The 22,166-nt window shown below is 40.4% G+C and overlaps 1 protein-coding gene across 6 annotated transcripts in view; it reads right to left on the minus strand.

Annotated features, from left to right (window-relative positions):
* Positions 1–22,166, minus strand: part of RASA2 (RAS p21 protein activator 2) — a 95,840-nt gene that overhangs the window by 42,438 nt on the left and 31,236 nt on the right. For 5 of the 6 annotated variants that reach the window (XR_006175238.2, XR_010590643.1, XR_010590642.1 and 2 more), the window contains exons 5-6: positions 10,844–10,920; positions 1,824–1,907 (exon numbers count right to left, since the gene is read on the minus strand). Coding sequence is in view for 2 of the 6 variants with exons in the window: in XM_005282616.5 (XP_005282673.1) it covers positions 1,824–1,907; positions 10,844–10,920 (161 nt within the window). In the remaining 4 variants the exon portion in view is untranslated. The remainder of the gene's footprint in view (positions 1–1,823; positions 1,908–10,843; positions 10,921–22,166) is intronic. The other variant, XR_010590644.1, reaches the window with a different exon arrangement.

A 22,166-nucleotide genomic window follows, 5' to 3' on the forward strand; every position in this document is an offset into this window, starting at 1 on the left:
GTTTTTAGAACCTTAAAACATATTCTTCACAACTCAGAGGTAGATGTAGGTTTCATTTTTAGAAGTACACACTATACATTTTTAAACAGCGAGTTATTCTGAAAACTTTTCAGATTAGTTTTACAGCTACATCAGAAAATGAATGATTGTTTGGTTATTTCATTTATCAAAGGTAACTGAAGCAGATATTTATGAAGTCATTGGGAGGTGAACTATCATTAATATTTGGAGGATTTTCTTGTCATGCTGTATTAGGAGGAGAACATCACCAGACAGACATTTCAATTGTTTTAACTAAAACAACAACGTTAAGTATTCTGGATTTTTTTCTTCAACAGCAAACAATATTTTAACAAATCAAGCATATGTCCCTCGAGTCTCACATTTATCTCCAGAATTCTTCTCCTGTCCAGATCTATTCCACCCCCAACAATCTTCTATTCATTGAACTTTTTGAAATGTTGCACTTTTAGAAAGAGGTAAGGGATTGACTCTTGTCCCTCTGCAAATTTGTGAACAGACCTCAACTCTATGTGTAATTTCTCACCTCTGTGTATGATTTATTTTAAAACATTTTTGCTGTTAACAAGCATGTTACCTCTGGAGACACAAATCCACAGTTTGAGAACTGCAAAACTAAGCATCTCTGATGGTATCCTCTAGACTGAGCACTGAGTCCCATTGGGTAGCTAGAAAGATTAACCTAAATAATCTATACAGAAGCCTATGGAACCCCATAAGATTGGGTCCCTAATGAACTATTAGAACTCATTTACAAAACATTACATGAATATAGTGTCTCATACTATAGAATTAATAATTCCTATTCCATGATGAGATATCTTTGAACTATAATGTATCTATCTTTAGATAAAATGTTTTTTGAGGGGGGGGGGGGAAATTACCAAAAAAATCCCATTTAAATTAAAAAAAAAAAAAATCCGATTTTTTATTTTATTTTATTTTTTTAAAATAATTGATTTTTATCCACCCTGGATTAAAATTTGGAATGGATTGGAACAATTTTCACTCCTGAAAACAGGGTATTTGTGCATCTGCTTCCACATATGAAATGCTCAGTGTTCCTTCTCCATCCCCTCCTCTTGCTCCACTCCTGTTTTCTATTTTAAGTGGTGGTGTACATTGTTTATAATAACCACATAATATTGCCTCCTTTCTTCCCAGAGACAGAACATGTCACTTTCAAGAACTGCTCAGATACGAAGTATTTCCTTAAAAAATAAAAAATAAAAAGCCCTTGCTAATTCTAAACTAAGGCAGACTGATAGAAAAAAAAAATCACTAAAAATACTTTATGTAAATAAGCATTCTATTTACTTCTCATCCCAGCTAGCAATTCCTGCTCAACACAGTGCTCAGTGAGAAGCACAGCAAATATGAAAACTACTATTTTTTGCTTTTAAATAGGTTTTATATGGTCTTAACAGACACAAAGGTACATGACTTATAACATACATAGCATATGTTCTTATACCATGGACAACCTTAGCCTGTAAAGAGATTTTCAGTGTAAGTAAAATTAACAGAGAAAAAGTTTTGTTACATGAGACTATGTACCTATATATCGTTCAGTGCTGTTTCTATACTAACAGAAGTTTGTATAGAACACATACACTACATCGTAAGTAACTGGTGGGGGAAAATAAAGATTATTCTCTTCCACACTAAAATCCATCCATCCAATTAATTATTTAACAACTATATATTTGAACACTTTGGTCCAGAAGATATACCTGTCTCTTTCCTAATTTAGAACAGCATTTAGAAATACTGAATTTGCAATATAATTCAACAAATGTTACCTAGAAGGACCCATAAGAGACACCGTTGCATAAGGATCACAATTCTGTCCATTTACAAGAGGCAACCCATGGCATTCCTTTATGCTAAAATGAAAAGAGAAACAAAGAGTTAGTGAATCAATAAAAAGCAACAGAGGGTCCTGTTAGTGAATCAATGTATCATTAACAATTTGACCAGCTGAAAAATTACTCATTTCTTTTAAAGCAAAGAAGACACTTCAAATCAAACCAATAAAGAGTTATCATGAGCCAGTACATTGTTTCAGCACAGCAACGATTAATAGATCTGAAGCATATTGGATTCCACATGGATGTACTATATATCCACACTATATACAACAAGTGGGCTCCACCACCAGACTATCCAATCCACAGTTTTCTAGGCATAACTTAAATGCTAGAGGACAGTCAGGTGTACAATTAGTCTGAAGCAAGTTACTGGGTCTTAAGGACCCTTGGAGGTCATGAAGTAGTCAAATACCAGTCATGTGTTCAGGGTAAATAAAACCCAACAACTTAGAAATGATACACAGAAAGTTACTGTGAATGAGAAGACTAGATTTACTTGTTAATTTGACTTAAGAAGGACAAGAAGACTTGCCAGTAGACCTCATCTACATTGGGCCAGCAGCAGTGTTCAGAAGCCATCTGAATGGGGTTTAAACCTTGTTCCACCTAAGCTAGTTATTAACTTGGGTTGGTTGATCAATCCAGTAGGGTCAAATTGTGCTGGATTCATGTTTTAAAGTGCACGTCCAAACATTTTAAATACATTTGTAACATGGTTTGTATGCATCTACTCTAATGGCCAGATGAGAGAAATCTGTTTACCTGGAAGAAGTCAAACTATTTCTAGGACAGTAAAGCACAATCTACCCTTAAGTCTTCAAAGGCACAAACCTGCAATATGTGGTGGTATATTTCAGCAGGCGATCCCAAAGACATTGGGCCAGATCCTCAATTTGTCATGATACATAGATTATAAGCACAAAAGGGACCACTGATCATTTTGACCTTCTGATTTAATTCATGTTTGAACTAGAGGATATCTTTTAGAAAAAAAATAATCTTGGTTTAAAAATTCCCAGTGATCGAGAATCCACCACAAACCTTGCTAAATTGAGACAATGGTAAATTATCCTCACTTAAAATACCAGTCTGAATTTGTCTAGCTTCAACTTCCAGCCACAGACTCATGTTATATTTTTGTCTACTAGAGTGAAGATCCCATTATCAATATTTTGTTCCCCATGTAGGTACTCTGAGCATGATCAACACACCCCTTAATCTTCTCTTTGTTAAGAAAAATAGGTTAAGCGCCTTAAGTCTATCACTATAAGGCATGCTTTTCACTCCTTTAATTATTCTCCTGGCTCTTCTCTGAATCTTCTGCAATTTATCAACATCCTTCTGGAAGCATGGACACCAAAACTGAATACAGTATTCCATTAGTGATCACACCAGTGCCAAGTACAGAGGTAAAATAACCTTCCTATTCCTAATCAATATTCCCTTTTATATACCTAAGGACTGCATTAGATCTTTTGATCACAGAATCACACTAGTAGCTTCTGCTCAGCTAATTATCCACCACAATCCTCAAGTCTTTTTCAGAGTCACTTGCTCCCAGGATAGAGTACCGCATCCTATAAGTATAGCCTTCAGTCTGATCCTTGATATATAGCTTCTTATTCAGCTGTATTAAACTGACTACCATGTCTACTGTCTTTTTTTTTTTTTTTTTCTTTTTTTTTTTTTTTTTTGAGTATTTTGAGTTAATGCACAATGAGGAAAGGGCTACTTAATGAGTTGCAAGAAAGACAAAACTTCCAGAATGAGAGCCAATGTTGGAGTACCCCACTTTATTAGTGAGGAGTATACAATACTGACTATACAGAAAGTACTGTCTGATCTAAAATTTGGTTTGACAAAAAGAGGCTGCCATCGGGAATGCAGCTTTAAGGAAGGATGTATAGCAAAACGGATGGTGTTTAGGGAGGGGGTCCAACATGCACCTGAGTTCCAAGGGGTTATTTGGTGTATTTCTGAAGAATTAATTACACGATATCAGATATAAAAGATACCTACCACACCTTGTTCACCCCTATTATGGGGGAGGTAGTTTATTAATCCTTTCTGTAGTCGTATGCCTTCAGATCTGGGGTCAGACTAGCCTGTAACTATTCCAGAATTTAAAGAATTTTGGAGACCTGGCTTGGATTCCTCACCACCCACCCCCAGTCCACACAATAAACAAAACTTGAGCCAAAAATTTTAGCCTGTTCCAAGTTTGTTGATTCCTGCCCCAATCTAGGAAGGAATCAGTTTATGTTCAAGAGTATCCCTTTTTCCCCAGTTGTATCTAGTTAGACTGCGCACTCAAGGTCACACAGCAAAGCAGTGAAAAAAAACTGAACAAAAACAAATAACTCAGGTCGTTTTAATCCCAGTCCAATACCCTATTCACTAAACTACACTCAATAGACTTAATTCAATAATTAATAAATCAACAAATGGAAACTAGTCTATCGTTTACCAGGTCCTGGATTCAGGAAAGGAGATTAAGTCAGCTACCGAGGCTCGGGGTGGCTGCAGAACTTCATTGTACAGCCCTTTCTGACTACTTCTGTAACCCTACCTAGTGATCTGGAAAGGAGGCATAGCATTGGGTTGAGAATTTGTAGAGCCTTACCCCTCAGGAATTCGATCTGTTCAGATGCATACGTGCACAAGGATTGCATTCATGTGCACAAAAACTGTACAAAGAGGAACTTTTGAAAAGGATGGTTTGTTTGTAATTGAAGGTCTAGAATATTTCCTCTGTACAGGGCTCCTCCTCTCTGTTTACTCTCAAAAAAAAAAAAAAAAAAAAAAGGTCAAATTTTCCTATTACATTTTAGCTAGAACTAGACCTATGGATAGGAGTGGTGTTTCCCATTGCTGTCTTTTTGTAAGCTGCTTACTATGGTCTCAAACTTCATATGTTCTGGAAGTTAGGGAAACTCAACGTTTAAAAAGTAAAGGGTTGTTTTGCCAGAACAGGGCCCATTGAAGGACATAAGCCAAGAACAAAAATAGTGCTACTGACTATATACAGAATGCTTTGAAAATGCACAAACTTCAAAAATCGCCCTTTAATTTTTCAGTTACATTAATAAGAGAAGATAGTTGTCCATGTGAATTTTCTGCTTTTGTTACATGAGATTTTCAAGTTGATTGTATCCCTTTAAAATAAGAAACTTAAAGGGCCTCCACACAAATAAATAAAAAGGTTATCTTCTAGGCTCTTCCAGAAATTCTACAATCTCAGAGAATCAATTATTGTTTTATGTGTAGATATATAGGTGTATGTTTAGTACATAAAAATATATATTATGAATAGAACATAAAAATGCATTTTTTACTCTGAGACTACCAGCAGGTTGCAGAGCATTAACAAATGTGTCAAGTTTTAAAGGTACTTCTCCCTCCCCCATTTCATAATCTCAGATGAAGACAAAAAAAAAATGCTGACGTAACACTGGACTGATTAACGCACACGTTTCTACCACATCAGTCATTGGATGACTACAGCGACCACGAGAGAACCCTAATTTCCTTTAGATCATTTCTCTCTCAAAGACATCCGAAAAGAAGGTACAGTGCAGTAACCCACTTCCTATTGACAATTGCACTGTGCAATAGTAACTTTCTAAAACGACTTTTCCCCCCCCATCATGAAGTCAAAATAAAACAAAATTTTCACTGTAAAAACATCTTAAAATAGTTAAGTACTGTTAATTTGTATATCCGTGCACGCTAAGTGCAAAAACTGACTGCGCAAAGTTAGGGTTGGAGAGAAACTACAAAATGTTTGGAATTTCCTAACATTCAGCTTTTGCTTTTTGCTGAATCCACGTGAGGGAAGCTGTTCTAGTTCTCCCTCATATGACACTTGTACATATTCCAATAGGGGACACTGAAAAAGGGGCAGCAAGACATCACTGATCAGACTGTCAGCCAGTGTGTTTAACTTATGAGCATGTGTAGTTAAAGCAAGCTGCAGTGCCCTACACCTAGATTCTTTTAACCTAAAAAGAAACCATTGATGTATTCCCAGTCTGACTTGCTTACTTTTGGGACAAAAATAAGTTATTACTAATTTTGCTCCTATCAACAGTGCAATGGAAGAGTCAGCTAAATTCCTTTTCTAGCTCCTGCACCAACTAAACTGGTCAGCCAAATTCAGAGGACATAGTTCCACTTCTTTTGTTCTTTATTATATTAGAAATAAAGAATTTAAAAAAGCATTTCAATTAGACTTATTGCCCCTCAGTGTTTTGTCTTAGCCCTTGTCTCCAGGGCTTCACAGTCCTTACAGCCCTCCCTGCTGAGGCTTTCCCTCCATCCAGATCTTGCTCTCTACAGACTTCTCCATCTCAGGTCTTCCACTTGATCTGAACGGAGATTGCTCCTCCCAGGTCCTTCCACAATTCTCGGTCTCTTGACCTGCTCTCCTGCACGAAAGGCAAGCAGCCTTATATGCAATTTCAGAGAGAACATATAAGTAGGAACAAGAATGTGACTTACAACTACAGCTCTCAGTTTTAAAAGGCTTACTCAGGGGTGTGCACAGAGGGGTGGGGAGGCGCAAGCAGGGGCAGCCTCCCCCCCAAATAGTGGTCAGGGGCACAGAACTTCTTCAGCCCCGGGGCCATAGAGGCAGGGAAGATCAAGCTCCTGGCCGGGGCTGGGTGGAGCGAGGGAAGATTGAGCTCCTCCTGGGACCAGGGGAGGCAGTGAGCTTCTGTGCTTCCCCCCATCCCCCCGCAAGGGGTCAAAATTAAAATTCCTGAGCACACCCCTGGCCACTTACATGTCCCAAACCCAGTGCCTATTTCTAAATGGTATGCCTAACAGGATAGCAAGATATACAAAAAGTCACTGCAAACACACAGTAGCCTACTTCCACAATGGTTAGCATTATGAATTTACTATTTGTGCATTCACAGGATATCACAGCTCCTTTATGCAGATTAAACAAAACAAGAGCATCTACCACAAATTGAGTCAAGTGACAATATCCAAAAGAGCCTCAAATCCCAGAAAGCATCCTGCACTTTCCACATCCAATAGTTAAATAAAGTGGAAATCTAAAAAAATGTTAAGATTTGAAATCTGAAAGAACAGGGATTTCAAAATATCAAGATTCCATCCTTTAGAAGTTCCACATCTGGACACAGAGCTAAAAAATATACATACTACATATTCAGCACTTGATAAATCTGGATATCTCTGAATTCAGACAAGTAAAGCATTCATACCAAAACCAAAGTACCACCAACTCTCAGCCACTAAAAAGGATTAAGTGGAAAGATCTAGCAATGGACAGAAGGAAAGCATTCTGCTCCTCCTGCAGTTCTGAAGGATTGAAATGCAGAAGTAGGCTTCCTGTTCCCTTGAAACCCACTAAGGATAGAGGGACAAGAGATGCGTCACAAGAGTACTTTTAAACACATTTTTGGGAAGTAGATTTGTGTCAAAGTGACTGATCCTGTACCTCCACCATCCTTCCCAAAAAAAGTCAAACTGGCTCCCAGAAGCAAACAGAAGAATGTATAGCCTTTTATATCTCCAAAAGACAAAAGGAAAACAAGGTGAAAGACAAAAAAGTTGCTATTGTCATGAAGACATTTCACTAGGATCTTTTGGTTTTGAAGTAAACCCTCAATTCCATGCAATCTTGATTTTAATAAGAGCCAAAATATATGATTTTTTGCACAGCTTTACCTGCAGAAAGCTCAGTTATAGCTGACTATATTAAATGCATCTTCAAAAAGCAATAAGTAGTGCTGGGGAGGAAATAATGAACTGGGAAACAACCACCAGATGCATATTGAATTTTGAGCCTTTGTAAGAGAAACGCCTTTAAACTGTGCACTTGTATTCTCCTTTGCAAATACATTTTCTAAATTACTAAGCATTATAATAATAATCAGAGCTAATAGCGACAGCTCAAGATAGGACTGCTTAATATTTCCCCTTATAAAGCCATTTTTCAATTGCTTATAACTTTGTTAAACTGTTTGGTGGAAGTTTTTCATGCTTGCTCTCTGCCCCAGGCAAAGCTTTCTTTTCTAAAGATTTCAGTGAAAACCATTCAGCTATTTTGAAGAATTCGGTTTGGCAAAGCTATTATCTATATTAAAATTTCCATCAATTTCAGTGAAGAACACAGTGCCTCTGTGCTTTGGAGCAGAAATGTAAGTTTAGCATATAGACAGTCCTGGTGACAAAGGTATCTTTTGCTGTCATGATAATCCATCCACATTTAGCAGTTATGTCTCTGGAAATGGCAATCTGCATATGCTCATTGTTAGAGACCTATTGCTAAAATTTCAGAACATGCCAATTCCGCTGAGCATGCTCCAGTCCCACTACAAGAGTGAGAGTTAGACCTTTAGGTGGGGAGATGAAACAACATCAGTCCCAGCTATTCTTCCCTTTAAGTCAAAGGTGCATTGAGTTGGGAGCCAGGAAACCATCATAAATCCTAGTGTCAGTTCTTATACCAACTAGTGTTAATTCTGTGCACTTCACAGATGTTACAATTAAACAAGGTCTTAAACCCTTATGTTAGGGTATGTCTACACTGAAACACTGGATTTTTCACACCCCTGAGAGATGTAGCGATGACGATGTAAATTCCCAGTGTAGACCAGCCCTTAGGAGATACCTTCTTTGTATAATAAAGAATAGCTAATAGACATTGTACAAAAAGTTACTTCTAACAAAGCTTGAGCATAGCCCAGCCCAGCCCCACTGCCTTTCAGAATGTGTGTACCAAATTTATGCCCTTGCTGTGTTGCCCAACTAAACACTAGACCACATTGCTCTGCAGAGCAAGACAAAGCAGGCACTCCCAACTTTCAACATTCTCTTGGTACTTAGCAACTAGCTATTTAAGCTACTTGCAAAAAGTAAAGCCTGTTGGGACTAGGGGCTGGTTCTAACAGAGACTAAATAGTTTCTGCTGCCAGTTACTCCATTAGCTCTTTAGAAGTGTGTACTGTGTATTTAAAGGTGGTGGGTTCCAAACTTGCTAGTGACACATGCAAGGGTTAATGTGGTTCCACATGATGGAATTTGTTTTTTTAGTTTGCTCTTTTAAAAATCTAGGAGACTAGTGTTCTTGGGACATAGAAAAATATTATGTAAAGTTGCAAAGTCAAGCAATCAAAAGCTAGGAAAATCCAGTATTATGGTTATATGTGCAACCTTAATCCAGACCCATCATTTTTATCCAAGCACCACATTCTTTAGTTACATCATCACATAACACTTCTGATTTTGCATAACATGCACAGTGAATGAGGCGGAGGGTTGCAAGTAGGAAAAGGAAGTTCTCTTGTGTTTAAGGCACTAGACTGGGACCTGAGATAGCTGGGTTCTATCCTTGGCTTTAAAGAAACCTACTATGATGCTGAACAGGTGCATCATAATGCATGCACACTGAAGGGAGCCAGATTAAGGCAACCCTAAATCTGGCATTTCCAATTTGAGCACTTGACACTGCAATATTAGCATTCTTTAATTTATAGTCTTTTGTATACAATATTGAAAGACATCTAGCAGTTAGGGCACTGGACCACATGTCAGGAGACCTGGATTCTATTTAACTTCACCACTGAGTTGCTGCGTGTTCTTGGCCAACTCACTTCTCCGTTTTAGGACAGTGTCCCCTTCTGGAGATTATACTTACCTGCACTCTCCGTGGTAAAGCACGGAGATCTACAAGTGAAAAAGCACTTATACCACAATTATCAAGCTGTATTCTGTTTTATGTCACTATGACATAACCTGAAGCTAAACTGAAGTCTCTATACCCTTATCCAACTAGTTGATGGTCAGGTCACAGCCACTCCAAAAGTATCTAATAGATGTACAAGGTAAGACACTCCCCCACCACACACACCCCTTATTTAAGTCTAAAATTTACTGCCAACCTTGCTCCCATTTTCATCTACTGCCCCAATCCGTCTGGCATGGCTATGTACTTCAGCACTGTCCATTAAAGTTTTCATTTTAACTTTTAAAATATGTATTGTGTACTCAATATTCCAAGTTTTACTTTTCATTATGTTGGGAGAGCCAAGAGACAGAGGAAGAAGCACTACTGTAAACTGTAACAGTAGTTACAGCTAAGCAGAAAACTATGAAAATCAAATTGCTATTCCCACCTAAGTAGTCTCCTGCTTAAGGACATGCTGGGCCAGGAGAAAGTCATTTTGAAATTAAACCAAAGCTGAGCCTTCCAGATAACTGAAAGTAAGTCCACACAGTCTCAAAGTGCCTGAGGCAACTGACTAGGGCTTGAACTGAGAGGTTAAAAATAGGAGGTTAGATGTTTGGGCACTGAGACCCTCCTCCCTTGCCAGGTTTCAGAGCCAAGGCTCCACCCCAAGCCCAAACACTGCTATTCTTTGCCCCACAAGCCCTAGTCAATTGACCCAGGCAGAGACTTGCTTTTGCAAGGGTTTTTGTTGTTGTTTTTTAGTTTGTTTGCTGTGTAGTTACTGTGTACCCAAAACAGACCACAAGTATTGGGTTATGTACAGTAGGGAAATTTTGGGAAGTTCCCACCAATGCCAACATCAGTTCAGCTCTGCCAGTGCTTGCAATGTTTGAAGTCCTAGCTACTGGCTGCCACTGGCACTTTCAGCCCTGTCAACCAGACCTGCTTTGAGCAGGATTAGAAGACACGGTGCTTAGACACCAACACCCAGTTTACATTAGGGCTCCTGACATGGATGGCACTCATGCAGCCTTTAAAAAAAAAAAAAAAAAATCTGTTTGCAATGCTGAAAAACTTTTGTGAAGTCTCCCTAGTGTACATATGGCCCCTACAATTAGGCAAATTCCAACACAGGCATTTAAAAAAAAAGTTTTGGTGATGTAATTTTCTACACAATGCAACACAACCTTACTGGTTCTTTTAACAGTAAATCAAGCTCCTTTTAATGATTCATAAATATTCTTACTGTACTACTAGTTGCTGGCACACAGATCCATTATCTGTTATCAGTTCATTCAGTTTTAATTCAAGGTGAACTTTTCCCTGCAAAAAATAAAAATACCACATGTAAATATTTTTGAAATCCTTTATTTCAAAAGTAGTAACAGCACATAGGAAAGTAACTTGCACATACTTTTAAAATATAATTTATCCCTCTATATAAGATGTAGAACTTACTCATTTAAAAAAAAAAAAAAAAAAAAAAACCACCACACAGACATGCTAGCAGAAAATGGAGGTAAATCAATGGCATACTAATGCTAAGGGGAACATTTCTGGGTAAAGAGCTCACTCCTGCTCCACTGACTTTAATGAAATCCATTGTCAACCTTGCTAGAGCCAACTAGAAATTTAGGGCCCCGTCCTGAGCTAGCAAAAAATGAGAAATTGATATGCAATATATGACCAAACACTACTATACCCAGCAATATGGGACTCTAGAATCTTCATTGTTGCCTGTTCTAGCTAGGCTTAGGAGGATGAGAGGCTGCTAGAAATATTTATGAGTGAAAACTGAGAAACAGGTTATTACTGTTTATTACATGCACAGCTCTAGCAATGTGCTAAGTGCTTTCCAGACTGAGGAAGTGACCTCTTCTCGTTATCTAAGTGTTTGATCTAAATGACAGAAAGTAGTGAAGAGCAGCGAGAGTGAACTTTACTTATTTCCATGATACATGTCTCATGATTCAGTCTAGCGTAACAGTTCTCTGCAGTGACAGCTAGGGTTTATAAAACAATACTCAAAATATTTATATGCTGTTTGATACAACGAGAGATACCATTTGATTTCAAACAGATTTTGAAAATGATGCATGGGAGTTCTGTTATTTGTTAATAGACTTTGTGCAGTAGTCACCCAAATAAGTGTACTTAATGTAGAATCTCATTCATACAAACAAAAACAGCAATTGTTTCAGTTACAGCTCTGTGAGGACAAAGAGTTAGCCATTTTTCCCCATACCCTCTGTAAATGATGATGTATCTAACCAACTTTGGGACAACACTGTAAAAGTAACATACATACATCTTTGGGCTCTTCCTCTCTGCATCTCAACGATAACACATTTGACCTGGATACAAAACCAGAATGGTTACTTATTCTACAGTAACTGTAGTTCTTCTAAATGTTGTAGTTAGTGTGGATTCCACTGCAGGGGGTATACACCTCATACACATAAGTGTGGATTTTTTTCCTTTTCACTAGCAGTGTATCAGGGCTGCACACGTGCCCTATGCCCCTTTGTGCTCTGACATGAGATCTTAAAGGCAGGGCAGCCATGACCTACCATCAGTTCCCTTGCAAGTCAAACCCCATGTTGCTAAAGCCTCCAAATAATGGTGATGGAGGACAGATTGTGGAATTCACACTGACTATAACAGTTTCACGAACCACAGTTTTTGTAGGGTATGCAACTATTCTCTCTCCTTCATGTAGGTCAGTGTGGATCCCATGGTAGGAAACTGACAAGCAGTATCGTCACTGGACAGTGATAGCAAGGAGTTTCAGCTGTCATTTAAACAGATTGAAATATTGCTCTTCTGAATTTGGCATCCAACCTGGCTACCATTCAAGTGCATAAAATATTTTAACAAAAAAAGTTAGAGGGCTGCTTCTCATAGCCGCCTGGTAGATCTTGGAGATTTGTATGTTTTGGAAGCAGGCAGACAATGCCACCTGTATCCTGGTAGAGTGTGCCTGGCCATTTGAAGGCTTGCCTGCTTGACAGCAGATGGAAATTCACTGTGTGATCCACTTTAAAATGCTCTGCAATGAGACAGCCTGGCCTTTTGATATACCAGATGTCACAGAAGACCAGACTTCGTGGAATAGGGCACAGCAGCTTTTGAAGGTGGTGTTCTCTAGACTGGATCCAAAATGGGTCTCAATCTTGTCAAATTCACAGACGTATCAAAGGACCAGTGTGCACTGCCAAAGAAAAGCAAGTCCTCAGTCATAACCTGTATCTCTTTAGGGATGGTCCAATGGAGCTTAGAGCCATGATGCTCTGTGCATGGTTACTACGGTAGCTAAAGACCTGATCATGGCGTCGTAGGCATCCATCACTGCTTACAAAGCCATCTTAACAGCATAATTAAGGAAGGTCAAGCTCTTTTCTACTGTCATAAGGGAACTTTACAAGGAAGGCTGTCATCCGGTCTCACGTTAGAAAGTTATACTTGGCCAGGAAGGCCTGACAGCAGACATGCACCGATATAGTGACACCAAAGGGTACAACTTCCTCCCAAACAGGAAGAGGCATTTGAGGTCTTCATCTGCGGCACATTTTTGTTCTCTCTATTTTTCTTTTTCACACAACTAACAAGTCTAGGTTTCCTGCATGGGGTACCAAGCACCTCTACATGTTTTGCCATTGATGGCTGATGTCTGCCCCAGGGCTTCAGGTGGGACTAGTTTTCCCCTATTAATGGGGAGGGTGATCCTGGCTGGACCATAAACTGACAGGGTGTCAAGCTTGTGAGACTTCTGAAATCTCCATCAGCAGAGTCTAGGGAATCCGTACAAGGCACTCCTGCAAAGTTACCTGATGCCAAGGATACTGCTTCATCCAGTGTCAAGGAGGAGAGATCCTTTGATGTTGGCAAGGGATACTAATGTTGCTCAGCCCCTGGATCTGCCTCCTCTTGATATTCCCCCATTGGTTGTCTGGCCAGAAATGCCCCTTGGGAGAGAGATCTCTTGCTCTTCCTCTGTGGTGGAAACTGGCTCCTCAGTAAAAAGGTGGGCCCCAGTGTTCTCAAGAGGGCCATGGTGGCATATTGTATAGGTACAGATAACTCAAAGGCTGCTGGCTGGACCAGTGCCAGTCTTGGTGGGACAGTGGTTGCTAGGGCCTGTAGGAGAAACCTGCAGCTGTCTCAGTAACACTGATCACAGACCTTGGTTGGGGGGCTGGGGGGGGGGGGCACGCAGAGATGGACGTTCTTTGCTAGATGATGGTTAGAACGTACACCACAGCGTTGGTGAGTAGAACTCTAGGAGTAACAAGAGATGCACCAATACAGAGACAACAGATCTGGTCTGCTGGAGTCCAGGGTCGATGCCATGAGGATAGTCAGTGTTGGTGAAGTATGCTGCCTCACAGTGTGCTTCTTCTCTCCACCCAACAGTGCATAAAGCTGTTCTCCAGAAGCTGTCTTTGCACCTTTGGGAGGACACTGAGCTCCTTCTTGAATTCCTGCCTCATTCATAGAGGTCCCTTTCGTTGCCTGACTTCAAATCCAGAGGCACAGATCAACATCAGAACTGGGATTAAGCTGACTTTGTTGTCAGTGCCGGGTCTTTCACTGGCTCTATCTTCTTTGCAGCAATCTTAGAAATTGCCAGTCTGCTTAACAGATGGTGGCTTTTCCATTAACAGGATTCTGGTGCTTGTTTCCTCCAGGTCTGATGAGACCTTCATGGACTACTCCAGAAGGTGGAGTTTCAGCTTTGCATCTCAATATGGGAATCCTCACATAGAAGGATAAGCATACAGGGAATCAGGGTGACCAGACAGCAAATGTGAAAAATCAGGACAGGGGTGGAGGAGTAATAGGAGCCTATATAAGGAAAAGGCCCAAAAATCGGGACTGTCCCTATAAAATCAGGACATCTGGTCACCCTAGGTTATCTACTTGTAATGTGCAATTCCCCCAGGCAGAAGAGACACCTATTTTGCCTGTCCTTCAGAGGGGGATTAGTCCCTGGCAGGATGGGCAGGGCTTGAAGCCCACAGATTTTAAAGCCACTACTAGAGAAGCCCCTGTATGGGGTGGGAAGGGGGGGGGGCAGGAGGTCTGGCCAAAAAAGTTCAGTCCAGAACATTAATAATCAATCAGTTCATGGCATTCAAAACAGGAGATCAGAAATGGTTCTGAAGATTTGTAGAACATTTTGAAGTTCAATCTGAGTTGAAAACTAGAGGGTTGAACACTCACCAGGATCCATCTTGCTGCCACAGGCAATAAGGAAACTGAGGAATGATCATGGCCAGCCCACCATTCACTCCCTCAAATGGAATCATGAGGCATCAAAGGGCAATGTGCAGCCCTGATAGACACTGCTATTAAAAAAAAAAAAAAAAAAAATCCAGTCTTGCATGCACGAGGCACATGTGCACCTAGAGTGGGATCCACAATGACATAGCCAAAGACTATCCAGTTTTGTCAGCATAACAGCTTAAACAAAAGCCAGAACACCAAGTGGAAAATGAGTTTGTGCCATACCTGCTATTCTATGTAGCCATGTCTATCTGTGGATTCTGGGGGCTTGTCTACACTTACTGGGGGAATTGATGCGCTGCGATCAATGCTTCAGCAGTTGATTTAGTGGGTCTAGTGAAGACCTGCTAAATAGGCTGCAAATCACTCTCCCGTCAACTCCTGTACTCCACCGGATTGAAAAGAGTAAGGGGCGTCAACGGGAGAGTGTCTCCTGTTGACATCGTGTAGTGTAGACCCTGCGAGAAATAGATCTAAGCTACATCCATTTGATTTACACTATTCATGTAATGCAAATTGCATAGCTTAGATCGACTTTTCTCTGTTGTCGAAACAAGGCCTGGGAAAATCTGGGCTGCTATTCTAAGGTGCCTCAGCAAGGGTCAGAGTGCCCACAGGTCATACACATCAGGTGGGGGGAGCACAGCAGAAAACATACAGGGCACTGCACTGTGGGATGTATTACTTCAGAGCAAGGAAGAAGGAAAAATCAGCCAAACAACCAAAAACCCCACAACCCTTTACCTGGTTTGGTTTTGGGGGTTTGTGTGCTTTTTTGGGGGGGGAGGTCATGGAAAAAGCCTTCTGTAGGGCTTGCTGGATCCCTAGGGATAGCTAACACTGTGAACCAAAGTAGGCCTTGTCAGAATAGTAACACTTAGGTAGCAGCTAACCATAGGGTAACCAGATAGCAAGTGTGAAAAATCGGGACGGGGTGGGAGGGTAATAGAAGCCCATATTAAAAAAGCCTCAAATATCGGGACTGTCCCTATAAAAATTGGGACATCTGGTCACCCTAGCTAACCAAGTAAGCACCTTCCTGACTAGAGAGGATGGTACAAGAACACAGCAACCTCTCAAGAGATGGTACAAGGACACAGACCCTGTGTAAGATAGGGATGGAAGGTGTATAATGAATGAGGCAGGGAACTGCAAGAAGAGAAAGGATTGTTTCCTGCTTAATGACAGGTTTCAGAGTAGCAGCCGTGTTAGTCTGTAGCCGCAAAAAGAACAGGAGTACTTGTGGCACCTTAGAGACTAACAAATTTATTAGAGCATAAGCTTTCGTGGACTACAGCCCACTTCTTCGGATGCATCCGAAGAAGTGGGCTGTAGTCCACGAAAGCTTATGCTCTAATAAATTTGTTAGTCTCTAAGGTGCCACAAGTACTCCTGTTCTTTTTCCTGCTTAAGGTAGTTGAATTTAGCCCTGGAGAGCTGGATTGTGTCCCTGCCTGTACTACAAAATTTCTTTGTGATGCTAGGCAAGTCTTGTGAAAAAAAAGTTTTTCACAGGTGATGACTAACTGCGTGTCCTTCATTTTCTGGGTAAACCATTTTAGACTAGAGTCTGATTTGCAGAAGTGGTGAGCATTCACAGCTACCACTGAAGTCAACAGGAGTTGTGTTCTGGATGTATAAAATGCTATACAGTAAGAACTCGAAAAAATTTGGGGGAGGGATAGCTCAGTGGTTTGTGCATTGGCCTGCTAAACCCAGGGTTGTGAGTTCAATCCCTGAGGGGGCCACTTAGGGATCTGGGGCAAAATCAGTACTTGGTCCTGCTAGTGAAGGCAGGGGGCTGGACTTGATGACCTTTCAAGGTCCCTTCCAGTTTTAGGAGATGGGATATCTCCATTAGTTTATTTTATTTATTTAATTTAATTGGATCCTAGGCATCTCCAATTGGACACCCAAAAAATTAGTGCATACTTTTGACTTCAATCTCTCTGTGCCTCAGCTCCCCAGTTGTAAAATGGGGATAATACTCAAACTCACATGGGTGTGAGTGAAAATTAATGAATGTTTGTGAAGCACTCAGATTCTATAATAGCAGAACCACAGAAATACTCATGAGGAAATTAGTAAGTCTGCCTTTAGAGTACTGTTTGGATGGTGTGCAGTAAATAAGGCCTGGAGCCACATAATGAATCATCAGGATAAACACAACTTCTACCAATTCTCTAAGAACCATCCATCATTGGCTCTGAATGAGGCAGAGGTCCTGTGGAAAAAATAATGTGATTCTGTAATTAGACTGTATCAGTGACTATACATAAAGGGGCCAAAATCAAATGTTTCACAGGCAACCTTAAATTTGGCATTTTCTAATCCTAAGTGCATAATTTTGTGATAACATTCCTTTAGTGTATTTTTATGTAATTTACTACATTTTCTAGGAAAGCAAACTAGAACACACAAATTCCATAATGTGGAATCATACTGACTACCCATGTGGGTCATCGAAAGGATAAGACCTTTCAGATCTACAGCAAGGACCTCTACCACTTGAACTAGTGGAGTAATTGGTAATTGTAAGAGGTTGTTATCCTCTAATGTAGATAAGCCACTTTGACAGTGTGTTTCACAGCTATTTGTTGGCAGCAGAGACAAAGTGAGAGACTCAAGAAACCTGGGTTCAATTCCCAATTATTGAAGAGAATGTTCTTTAGTGGTTATAAACTTTTCTGCCTTTCTCCCTTCCTCTGCTCCTGCCTACTCCTTCCCAATCCTTAACTAACTAACTAAATAAAATAAATTAATGGAGATATCCTATCTCCTAGAACTGGAAGGGACCTTGAAAGGTCATCGAGTCCAGCCCCCTGCCTTCACTAACAGGACCAAGTACCAATTTTGCTCCAGATCCTTAGGTGGCCCCCTCAAGGATTGAACTCACAACCCTGGGTTTAGCAGGCCAATGCTCAAACCACTGAGCTATCCCTCCTTACTCCACAGTCCTCCTTGTGCTGCTTCTGACCCCCCTGCCTCTGTGTCAGGCTGCTTCTTCCTCCTCCACATTATCTGGGAGCCAAAAGTGAGGGGAAAGTGTCAGTGCTTTAAGTTCAGAAAAAACAATTGCAAGGGAAGTCCTGTTTTACCCCTTGCAGCCCAGGGAAGGAGCATGTCCAGAGAGCTTTGAAGAATTTAGCTCTAACAAGTTTCTACTTGGCAAGTGTGAACTGTTATTTTAATAGGCTCAAAACTTGGTCAAATGAGGGCTGATTTTTACAGGGGTGGCAAAAGGCACTTCCCTGTTAAGGCTGCACTCCTGCCATTTCAAATCCCTGATACAAAGCATGGAGGTACTAGAGCTTTGAGGAAACTCTTGCAAGCATTTAACAAAAACCGCCATGGACAAAATAAGCAATTCCCCCCAATCTCATGATTGGAAACAGTTGAACCATTTTAGCTGAAACTCTGAAAAAATAATTCAGCCTATAAAGTTTCAACCCTAACAACTAAAGGAAACTGAAAACAGTCTTATAGAAAGTGTTGGGCAACCTTAATTATAACCATCACTACCAGTTCTGCCTATAACAGATAAGCGGATGCAATACATGCACACACAGAGGAAATGGAGACAATATTGGTCAGCATGATACACAGTGGCAGCAAATGATATTTTATTAAAATTTTGTGACACCATATTGAGCATCTGACGAATTGTCAAATCAGCTGTACATCACATCACTCCTCCTCCCTCTCCAACTACAGAGAAAGGTAGCATCCTATCCCTCTTTAAAGGAGGGGGCACCACTTTTCTTTCCCAGTGGTGAGAAGCAAGCATCTGGCTCCTTGTTACTTTTCCCACATACCCCACCTAAACCAGCTTGTCCCCGGCAGGGTCTTTTACGGGAACTTTCTCAGAAGTTCAGTTTCCCAGTTTGGGGTGGGAGTGGTTGTTACAATCCTGCCACCAGAGGAAGACCCAGCTGCTCCCCATCAATGAGTCCATTCTACTGTAAGCTCTGAAATGTTTGATACTTCTGAAACAGTGAGGAAGTTCGTCATCTCCTAGACTTTTCCAGGTCTAGTTGTGCACCAGGCATCTTCAACATTCACAGTGCAAGTCATATATTCCCTTCCCTTTATATTATGTTCCAGTTTACATAAAAATGAACCAGCTACCCACTACATGCTAGTCACTTATCCAACTGTTAATTCTCCTCCAATTCACACTTTTGAGTAAGGCACAATTGCTCTCCTTTTTACTCTTGTACAGAGACCTGTCCGCTGCACTGGTTCAAGTCACAGTTTATACCAGCACACCACATACACTAGGGTTTGCACCAGCGCAGCTAAACAGGCCTAGTGATCTCTCCACTTTTGAAAGCACACAAACTTCTCACGAGTTATTTAAAACAATCAATCAATCAATCAATAAAAGAGAGCTCAAGCTTGGCAAAGCAGAATATAAACGGTTCTCAATTTTTATGTTGAAATTATTAACGAGACAATAACTGGTTCTTTTAACATAGTCCATTAACAGGTTTATCTAAAGACTTACGGTGATTAAATATGTATAAGTTTAGATTACCTAAAAGTTTGCTAAAAGATTCTATGGTGAGACACCACAAGTAAAGATTCATAAAGAACGGACTGCTCTGAAGAATTTGAGGAGTGGGTGGAAAGATACAAGATTGATTTTTTACTAACTGAAACAAGCTACAACTTGACCTATAAAACACTACTACTGTTGCTGCCCTATGACAATAAAACCCTTAGCTGAGCTTTTCCATACTTACATCAAAACATGTATACGTCAGAAAAAATGAAACGTTTATGTTCTAAATCCTTTGGGGCAAAGGCTGTTTTCTGCTGTGTACATCACTGGACAAATGGGAGAAGGAGAGGTGGAGACTTAGAAGTTTCTTTCATAAGGAAGTTTCAACGGCAACTATTTTGGGATCACTGCCAAATATTTTGTAAACTGTTAATGTATTTGTCATTCAGTGCATGTAGTAAGAAAATATTTGTTGAGCCTTGTGTAAGCACAGAAATTATGTCATAAACAGATTTACAGGATGAAACAATGAGATATTAAAGACAATGCCAGTAATCTTAGAAAGAGCTCTTGAATGCCCAGTTAAGAACCATCATTAATAGTGTTATTGTAACATTGTTAGGTTAAAGCTATCTGCAAACATTTTTATTACATATCCCCTGATTACTGATACAAGGGACTACATAACTTATGTGAAGTTTTTTTGTTTTAAAACCATAGTGAATAGCTTACGGAACAAGCTAGTTAAGCAAACCGTAACTGGCTTAGTGGAAAACTTCGATTCAGAACCATACTAGCTGTATCCATACACCTACCTGCAGCTAACAAGATTTTATAGAATCACAGAAATGTAGGACTGAAAGGGACCATTAGAGGTCATCTATTCCGGCCCCCAGAACCAAGTATACCTAGAACTTCTTGTTAAAAACCTCTAAGGAAGGGGATTCCAAAGTCTCCTTGGTAACCTATTCCAGTGCGTAAATATTTACAGTTGGAAAGTCCCCCCCTCCCCCCCCCAATATCTAACCTAAATCTTCCTTGCTACAGGAAGGAAGGTTTACTTCTTGTCCTACTTTCAGTTGACATGGAAAACAGTTGATCACTGCCCTCTTTATAATAGCCCTTAACATATCTGAAGACTTAGGTTCCCCTTCAGTCTTTTTTTCCTCAAGGCTAAATTCCCCATTTGTTTGTTTTTAAACCTCTCTTTATAGGTTAAGTTTTCTAAGCCTTTTTACCACTTTTAGTGCTCTCCTGTGCTGAGCAGAGTGCAACAAATTACCTCTCATGTCTTGTCAAGAACAAAATCATGCCAGATCAACTTAATTTACTTTTCTTGAAAAATTACTTGGCTTGTGAATAGGGGGGAAAATTGTAGACATGATATATCTCGATTTTAGTAAGGCTAATATACAGTCCCAGACAACATGCTCATAAGCAAACTAGGGAAATGTGGTCTAGGTAAAATTACTATAAGGTGGGTGCAAAGCTGTTAAAAAACTTTACTCAAAAAGAGTCGTTATCAATGGTTCACTATCAAACTGGGAAGACTTATCTACTGGAGTCATGCACGGGTCTGTCCTGGGTTTGGTACTATTCAATATGTTCATTAATGAGTTGTATAATGGAGTGGAAAGTAAGCTTAAAATTTGTAGATGATAAACTGGGAAGGGTTGCAAGCATTTTGGAAGCCAAGAAGGGAGTGAGAAACAAACAATGGGATCTGGGGTGTTCTGTCCTTGACAAGGCAGTCAGACTGCTTGGGATTTCCATATTGCCTTGAAGAATCTGCTGTGGAAGAAAACTGAGGATAGGGAGGTTTCCTCCTGGGGTTTCTTCCCCTTGTTTTGGGATTGTCAAGCTACCTAGGCAGAAGAGTGGATCTCTCTGGAGAGACTGAGGGTGGAATTGTTGCCTTTTAGGAAGAAGTGTATATTTCCAATTATTTCAAAGTGGCCCTTGAATCTTTGATCCTGTGGCGTTTCTCATCTGGTTTTTTTGGCAAAAGAACATAGGATACTCGAAGGAGAGATCCTCAATTGTCTGCTGGACCTCCTGTGGTAGAACTGACAATGGAAGCCAGGAACATCTGCACATAAATTACTGCAGATGCCATAGCTCTGGCTTCCCAATCTGCCACATTTAAGGCAGCTGGCAGAGGCTCTAGCCACCAGTTTGCCTTCTTCTAAGACAGTCTGAAATTCCTGCCCAACATCCTCTGGCAATTTGTCTGAGAACGTCGTTACAGGTTCCAGAAGGAGAAGTCATATCTGGCCAGTAAGACTTGCTTGTTAGAGATACAACACTGTAGGCCTGCTTTTGAATAAATATGTCTACTGAAAAGGTCAAGTCTCTTTGCATCTTTGTCCTTCAGGGTAGAAGGCAGTCCCTGATTCACTCCTTCATTTACTGCAGAGACAACAAAGGAACCTGGCAACGGATGGTAATAAAAATGGTCATAGCCTTGAAAGGACATGGTACCTTCTCTCGGTTCTCTTGGCTGTCAGAGGCAGAGAGGATGGTGTTGCTAAAGGAACTTGTAGGCTCCAGAATAGCCTCCTGACTGAGAGAGCCATTCTAAAAGGGCCTTTGGAATCCAGCATGTCCATGATACTATGTGAACTCTCCTGGACTACCTCAACAGGGATATCAAGAGAGGCAGTACTCTCTTTAAAAGGTCTTGGTAAGCCCTGTAGTCATCTTGGACCAGCGAGGTAACTTTGGGCTACAGTCTCATCAGGTGATGACAACGATGAACGTAAAAGAGGCTGAGTCTGAT

This window comes from Chrysemys picta, chromosome 9 (assembly GCF_011386835.1).
Source record: "Chrysemys picta bellii isolate R12L10 chromosome 9, ASM1138683v2, whole genome shotgun sequence".
Classification (NCBI taxonomy): domain Eukaryota; kingdom Metazoa; phylum Chordata; order Testudines; family Emydidae; genus Chrysemys; species Chrysemys picta.